The sequence below is a fragment of the Nothobranchius furzeri genome, chromosome 5 (genome assembly GCF_043380555.1).
Source record: "Nothobranchius furzeri strain GRZ-AD chromosome 5, NfurGRZ-RIMD1, whole genome shotgun sequence".
Taxonomy (NCBI): Eukaryota; Metazoa; Chordata; class Actinopteri; order Cyprinodontiformes; family Nothobranchiidae; genus Nothobranchius; species Nothobranchius furzeri.
This window is the reverse complement of record NC_091745.1, coordinates 44,233,414-44,241,899: the sequence shown is the minus strand read 5'-3', so window position 1 is coordinate 44,241,899 and position 8,486 is coordinate 44,233,414. Positions and strand designations below refer to the sequence as shown.

The following is an 8,486-nucleotide window of genomic DNA, read 5'->3' as shown; positions in this document are numbered from 1 at the left end:
GCGCTGGGCTCCAGTTGCTGAGTGGCGCAGATTAATTAACACAAATGCTTTTGGTTTGCGTGTTTTTATTGGCAAGAAAAAATGAGAAAGAGTGAAAGCAAAAAGTTCTAAACTGACTTGACCTTAAATAAATAAATAAATAAATAAATAAATAAATAAATAAATAAATAAATAAATAAATAAAATAAACATGGATTGTCCCGGAACTGTTGGTTAATCTGCGCGCGCAACTGGTTTAAAGAGGTCATGCGTTCCTCTGATTTGTATGAGGTTGAAAGATCCACACAAGCCTAAAGACAGAAAACGGCTTCTCTCCAGTTCTGCTCTCTCTCTCCAGCGTCGGTTTTGTTCCGTGGCTCCATTTCTGTGGAGGACCAAAAGGGGCGGGGATGGGATATTCAGATGAGCCCGAGTGACAGTTCTAGTTTCCCCCAATGCTCTCCGCGCGCGCGCCAGTGTGTGTGTGTGCGTGTGCGTGTGTGTGTGTCTGAAACTCAACTGGCTCCTTCCCTCCCGAACTCCTCACTTCATAGCGCTGCGCAGTAAAAACATCGGACGCTAGGGGATCAAGACGCATGCCACATTACCTCTACGTGGGCACTTTAACAGATCTTTCGGGGGCTTTTTTCCCAGTAAGAGGGCTGCGGAGGGAGGCCTTTTTATTTTCACTGTTTGATGACTGTTCGCACGGCTGATCATTGACTTGATTGTTTATATTCCGGGTGCTGTTGTCCGCTTCCTTTTTTTTATTCCCTTTTTTTCTTTTTTTCTGTTTTGGATTCGGTGAACTACTGCGCACTCACCAATGTCCTATCCTCAGGGTTACCTCTACCAGCCCCCTGGCTCTCTGTCTCTGTATTCGTGTCCGGCTTACGGGGCCTCGGCTCTTGCTGCTCCGCGGAATGAGGACTTGGCGAGGTCGTCCTCCGGCTCAGCCTTCAGTCCCTACCCCGGCTCGGCTGCGTTCTCCGCCTCGGCTGGTGCAGGCTTCTCTAGTCCGCTGTCTTACACCACGGACCCTGCAGCGGGATTCTCACCTTACGTGGTAAAACATTAAATAAACCAATCTTCCCGTGTGTTACTCTGAGTGAATTTTAGAAACATGTAAGTGCGCGCAGTTATTTACCCCCTATGGTATTATTATTATTATTATTATTATTATTATTATTATTATTATTATTATTATTATTATTATTATTATTATTATTATTATTATATTGGGGTTTTCCCTCTATAAAATCATTCTGCTTAAACGGGACATTTAGGTTTGAGCTTATAATTAATGGCTTGGCCGGCGCTGCGCAACTGAGCAGCTGCGTAAAGTGTACCCAAGCTCTAAAACGCGCGAGTTCCCCCAGAAAACAAAAACAAATCCATATATTTGTAATTACTGCTCAATCATGGCTCGAGTGGACGGGGTGTGGTGGCGAGAGAAAGGGCGCTCAGACCTAATTCTCTGCCGAATAAAGTGAATTTTAAGGTGAAAAACACGACTCCTCACAGTGTTGATGTCCCATCGTTCCGGGGAAAAGGTGATTTAACTAATGGGATTTGAAATGCCGCTCTAGCCGGTGCTGCCTCTGAGCTGTCACCGAAGAGAGGGGGAAGTTAAAGGGTGATTGCGCAAAATTAAAATTCCCTTATCTAAACTGCTAAATGAGCAGCAGATCTGGTAATCCGATAATGATCATAACCATTAGTTAACCATTAAATCATGGCTTCCCGCGGCCTGCTTTTTACGCACCCCGCACTTTTAAACCATAATTGAACCCCCCCCCCCCTCACACACACACACACACACCTTACTTCACAACTTACAACATCAAAGCAAAAGAAAATACGAACTAATGCTGATTTGTTTGTTTTAACAACGCGTTGTACGCCTTTAATCGTGCGCGTGTAATTTAAAGATTACGGGGATAAAAGATCCCTGCGCGTTTATTTGACACTTTTCCACCGCTTTCACTTGTTCCAACATGTTCCTTTATAATAATAATTAAATAAAACAACATCGTGACTACAAGTTAATAAAAACCCTATAAGATAAAACTGCGATTGTTGTTTAAACTTTAATATAATTTAAATAAGACTAAATAGATCTTTTATTTTATCATTTATAATTTATCCACATAATTATTTACATGCCTTTTGACATTTTTTGTAACTTTATTTGTTTGCACTTTTTTCCAGTCGTCACCTTATGATGTGCACACGCCGGGCATGGCCGGGGCGCTGAGTTACCCTCCATACGGGGGTCCGGGCTACCCCTTCCAGCTCAACGACCCGGCTTACCGCAAAAATGCCACCCGGGACGCGACGGCCACCCTGAAGGCCTGGCTCCAGGAGCACCGGAAGAACCCGTACCCGACCAAAGGGGAGAAGATCATGTTGGCCATCATCACCAAGATGACCCTGACGCAGGTCTCCACCTGGTTCGCCAACGCCAGGAGGAGACTCAAGAAGGAGAACAAGATGACGTGGGCGCCCAGGAATAAGAGCGAGGACGAGGACGAGGAGGACGGGGACGGGGAGAGGAAGGAGGAGGTGGAGCGCTCTGACAAAACCCTGGATAACAGCGAGGCTTCCGCGGAGGATGAAGGTAACGAGGAGGAGTGCAACACCCTGGATTAATTAATATAAGGCACTATAAATATAAAACACATGAAGGGAATATTAGAGAATGTAAATATAAAATACTTTAGAACAGAGGCCAGATAGGCCGCACGTGTTTAATTAAAGGCTCTGAAACGCGCTGCATGAGCTTTTATAGAAACATTTTACTTGACTGACAAACCAACATCAAGCTCTCAGTCTCAATAAGTCCTTCTAGAAACCACAAGTGACTGCCTATAATTAAGTAAAGACAACTTTATTCAGATTAACAACAAACTGGAATCTTTATAAAACAATCTAAAGCCATTTATATTTTATCATTAATTTATTTTTATTTTCTTTCTTCTTTCACTCAATTAATTTCTCTCTTTCACTCCTTGCTTTTTGTCTCTTACCCAATTAACAACATAGGCTTAAACGTTTTCCACCTGTCTAATCTTGTCTCAGGCATCAGCCTGCACGTGGACACCCTGTCGGACCACTCGGACTCGGACGGGGAGAAGGTCAGCTGCGGGGCCGAGCTGAGCTCCGACCAAACGGGCGACAAATGCATCGAGGACGGGGAGGACCAGGGCCACGAGCGGCGGCTCCAGCTCTCGCCCAAACCCGTCACCTCGTCGCCCCTGACGGGGGTGGAGGCTCCGGTTCTCGGTCACCTCCATCCTCACCACCACCACCACCACCACCTACATCACCTCCACCACCTCCACAGCCAGCGCGAGGATCTAGCCCGAAGTCTCGCAAATAGCAACAGTAATAAATTGTCCTCCTGTCTGGAGAGCAGGCCTCCTTCTGGGCCAAGTCCGAACCCCAAACCCAAACTGTGGTCTCTGGCTGAGATCGCAACCTCGGACCAAAAGCAGCACCAGGGGCCCCCCAGTTGCCCCTCCTCCTCCTCTTCCAGCGGTGGACTCCTCACACCCCCCACGCCTTCCTCGACCTCCCCTGCTGCCAGTTCCCCCTCCCTTTACCCGAGCCCTTCCATCCTTGGAAGATCTATTTATTACTCCTCTTTTTATAGCAATTACACAAACTATGGCAACTTCAGCCCCCTGCAGGGCCAGGGGATCCTGCGGTACACTAACTCCTCCGGAGTGAGCCTGGCAGCAGCAGCCGCCGCTGCTGCTGCCGCCGCCGCGGCTGCAGGCGACGGCCTGAGCGGCTCCTCTCACCGGGCTGCGGAGGCCGGCGCTCACCCCAAACACAGGCCCGACTCCCCCCTCGGGAAAAACCACCCCAGCCAGATTGTAGTGGTCGAGCAGCAGCAATTCAGACCCGCTAATTTAGAAGCAAAGAAAGGTACGTAATGACGTACTGCGAGGGACGCTTATGGAGACGTATTAAAGTATTAAGAATTGTATTTGACTTTATTAGAGGAAGTAAAATGCATCCGGTTCAGATCCTTAACTATGGAGATTCTGGGGAACCTGACCGAGTTAACCCACTCATTTTATTTATTCAAACTTGTTTATTTTATTTTATTTTATTTTTTGGCACAATAAGCTACATGTTGTGTTTGGTTTAATTATCAGATCAAATAATTAGAGGAATAATCCATTTAGAGTTAACTACTGTCTTTTAAAAATAAAAATCACCCGGATCTCCTATAGCTGAGTTTTATTCCTCAACAGATTGAAGGTAATTGCGCTAAATCCGCAGAAAGGCCTCACGCACGCACACACGCACACACAAACACACACGCACGCACACACACAGGCAGCTTATAGATTCAATAAGCACGGAAATGTTGCCATAGATTTGAGCAGGATGTTTTACTGTTTCCTTTATCTGTGTGAGAGTGGATACGTGTTTGTGCGCGCGCAGTGGGCTCCAAACCTTATCTTCCAGCTTAGGATAATTATAATTACACAGGGTCAGCCAAAAGCAAACAAACCAGCTTTCTCTGCAGCCTCGTGCAACTTCACATCTTCAAATTCCACATGCAGGTGGCTGCGCTCTCCTCAAAACAGCTGAATAACGCCTGGAGACGTTTTCAGCAGCAGCGGTTCTGCAGAAGGGAATTTAATAAGCATTTACAGTAGTAGTTTTTTTTAATGGAAGCAGCCTGACACATGTGTGCAATGTTTCTGGGATTTCTGAATTGATGGCACGGTTTTGTTTCTCTATTTCCACTCTCTGCAGGTAGGTGTCACACTTGCTTAGAGTTCAGGAGAACAGGAACAGTTTAAACACATATAACCTTATTTTTACACTATTTATTTATGTTGGACTCCAAAGCTGATCTGTAGTGCCACCAGAACGAACGCTGCTAACCCCCATCCACACACACACACACACACACACACACACACACACACACACACACACACACACACACACACACACACACACACACACACACACACACACTCACACACACACCCACACACACACACACACACACACACACACACACACACACACACACACACACGCATTTGACTTTTTTTGTTTTTATATGAATAATTTCACCAGTTACCATAACATGTGAATACTATCTCTCAGGTTCCTCTAGTTTGCTGAGTTGCCACGGTACTTTATATATATATATATATATATATATATATATATATATATATATATATATATATATATATATATGTATAATTTCACTACTTTGTGTATCCGCGTGGAGAAGGTTTGACCTGTTTCTGAAGTGATGCTGATCTGATGTGAACTCCAGGATTTCCAAAGTGGAATAGCCTACATTTGATATTTATTTTTTTAATAAAACAACAGTGGAGCGATGCCTATTATTTATGCAAGTTGTATTGCAAAAGTGGGGAATTCTCTGTTTGTTTTGTAAATATAAACACACACACACACACACACACACACACACACACACACACACACACATATATGTGTGTGTGTGTGTGTATATAAAATGGAGGTTTTTTTTTTTTCCTTTGGAGAGGCATTTGAGGATAAAGAAAAGCTACACAATCTTGTTATCAGGAGTACTTTTACTAATTTATATCTCTGACTGTATATAAGAATATTCGTGCTGGTATACATATATACTGGCGGGGTGTTATATCTGTTATTCCCCCCCAAAAGAAAATGATTAAACTCTTTTACCAGCTATCACACAGGTATTTCAGAGTTCTTTTTACTGTTTTGTATCCAGGTTCCTCTTTATTTTTCCCAATCAGAATCCCAACAGACATTCTACACAACCCACTTTTTCCTTTAGGGCCCCATTTCCGGTTGAGTCTCCCTTGGTCAGATATGCACAACCTTGATGCGGATAAACGACACGCTGATTCCATGTTCCCCTCGCTCCTCGCCCCCCTGTGCCACACATTTATTTTGCAGTGTGATGAATACAGGCGAGGGAAGCATCGGGCATTATGGGCTCCCAGTGGGGCCTTCCCCTGAGCTTTTTAGCCTGGCTCTGGATGGGTCAGCCCTGCCTGCTTCATTACAGTTCAGCATCGGGCGATCCATAAAAGTCTATCTAAGCATCTGCCAGCTCCAATGGGCTGTGTGATGGGCTCTAATCGGACAGGCTTTCCCCCTCTGCCTTTCATCATGACTGGGCATTATTATAGGACACAGTTAATTAAACAATCTGGACACAAAGCTCTCACGTCATTATTATGCAGGTTTTTAAACCCTGACTTAAATGTGTTTTGTCTCATTTTAACGTCAGTCTTAGTTACAGCCTTGATTGTGATGTCCTTTGTGTCAAATGTATATTTCCTTCCACCCACACAGCCACACCCACACACACACACACACACACACACACACACACACTGCTCCGAGCCGGACTAAAAGCTAATCCTTCATTTTCCAGTTGAATCTGAGCTTGAGTGTTGTTCAAATGTCATGGGACCCCCACCCCAATTCAAGGACGTAATATTTAGCCCCCACCAGGGAAGCAGCCAAGGGTAGAAATCCGCCTCAACTCGGCTGTCCTGTTTCTAAACCTGATACAAGAATTTTCTCACTTAAATTCACATCATTTTGCTCTAAATGTTAAAAAGAAATAAATGCAAAGCAAAGAAAAAGGCTATGGAGACTGATTCTAGAGCGCTGTCCTCCTTCAGATCATTATGGCTTGACTTGATTTTCTTTTTTTACTCACCTTATTATCATTTGGCTCTCAGGCAGGCAGCCTACTGTATATGGAAGTCATGCATGTTGTAGCCCCTGGCCAACTTCTTCTTTCTCCGTCCAAGCGCTTTCATTAGGAACTGATTTATTGGAATGCATACTTTATTCTCAGGTGGGCTCCCCCAGGGACTCGACAGCATTGTCAAATAGCACCAGAGGCAGTCTCCAAAGCACATGAGGGGCGGGGGGTCCGCTCTCTTTCCCTTCACCTGCTGCTGCTCCCTTCAAACGTCAACATTTGTTCTCAATAAAAAGAGTTATTGTTTCTGTGAGGGGAAAAAAGCTCTGCCACCGGTCACCTTTGAACACATGAAAGGAAACTTCCACCCCACCTCTTTGTTTGATTGAGAGCGACGGCAGGTGAAAATAGGAACAAGGTGGCAATTGCACACGACAAAGCTCAAGCTGTGAAGGCCGTTATGAAAGGATTGTGAATTTATGCCACAATTAGTCACAACTGTGGAGGGAAAATGCTGTTTGAAGAATCTGCTCATGATCATTAGAGGAACCCGGGCTGCCCTTGACACAACCTGGATATTGATCCTGAAGGGTGAAGCCGACTATTTACCATGTTCCAGAGACTGCTACAGAGGCCTAAAGCTAAGCCCGTGCTCCAGGGTGAGATGACTATTTAAACTTATCTAGATATTCCTAATTCCACACACTGCATATCAATTACCGACATAATCCTCTCACCAATGAGCAAGGGCTGGTTGTCATTGAGACTGAATTGATGGTATCGCGGAGCTCGTTTGGGCTTCAGCTGAGCGTAGACTAAAAGAGCAAGTGGAATTGTTCCCCTTATCAATGATCATACAAGCAGCTCGTCTATGCAGATAAGCCATGAGCTCTTTTATCCTTCCATCAAACCGTTCTCCTACCAAATACTTCAGACGTTAATCTCTGATGCACACCTGCTGAAAACCAAAGTTAGAGACGTTTCTCATGAAGTTCAATCGGCCCTTCAAGTCACTTTAGATATGCAATAATAATAATACTGATAATAATTAAAAACTAGAACACTTCTGAAGAAATTTTAAAAAGCAACCTGTCCTCTGGCACAAGACTGGCCTTGTGTTTTATAGGCCCAAAATCATGATATTGGGGTGACGCTGGGGTCACACACTTCCCACAGCCAAGCTGGCCATGTTCTGATATAACATTTGTGGGGGTGCAAGTTGTGGCTCGAACGGCAGCATGCACCGTAATGTACACACAAGTACTGAACACACACTAAATGAACACACACACATACTGAACACACATGTACTGAACACACACCAAATGAACACACACGTACTGAACACACACGTGCTGAACACACACGTACTGAACACACATGTACTGAACACACACTAAATGAACACACATGCACTGAACACACACATACTGAACACACATGTACTGAACACACACATACTGAACACACATGTACTGAACACACACAAACTGAACACACATGTACTGAACACACACCAAATGAACACACACGTACTGAACACACATAAACTGAACACACACATACTGAACACACACCAAATGAACACACACGTACTGAACACACACTAAATGAACACACATGCACTGAACACACACATACTGAACACACATGTACTGAACACACACGTACTGAACACACACTTAATGAACACACATGTACTGAACGCACACGTACTGAACACACATGTACTGAACACACACCAAATGAACACACACGTACTGAACACACATGAACTGAACACACACCAAAT

The 8,486-nt window shown here is 44.5% G+C and overlaps 1 protein-coding gene across 4 annotated transcripts; it reads left to right on the top strand.

Annotated features, from left to right (window-relative positions):
• The first annotated feature begins 353 nt into the window (after positions 1 to 353).
• Positions 354 to 5,703, top strand: irx2a (iroquois homeobox 2a). Of its 4 annotated transcripts, none has more exons than XM_054740410.2 (4): positions 354 to 632; positions 821 to 1,045; positions 2,191 to 2,599; positions 3,025 to 5,703. In XM_054740410.2, the coding sequence occupies exons 1-4, from the start codon at positions 576 to 578 to the stop codon at positions 3,918 to 3,920; spliced, it is 1,587 nt and encodes a 528-aa protein (XP_054596385.2). In that variant the 5' UTR covers positions 354 to 575; the 3' UTR covers positions 3,921 to 5,703. The 4 variants fall into 4 exon arrangements, with proteins under 4 accessions (XP_054596385.2, XP_015804606.2, XP_054596386.2 ...); XM_054740411.2 differs by having other exon boundaries at positions 360 to 632; positions 3,061 to 5,703; XM_015949120.3 differs by having other exon boundaries at positions 357 to 1,045.
• The last annotated feature ends 2,783 nt before the right edge of the window (positions 5,704 to 8,486 follow it).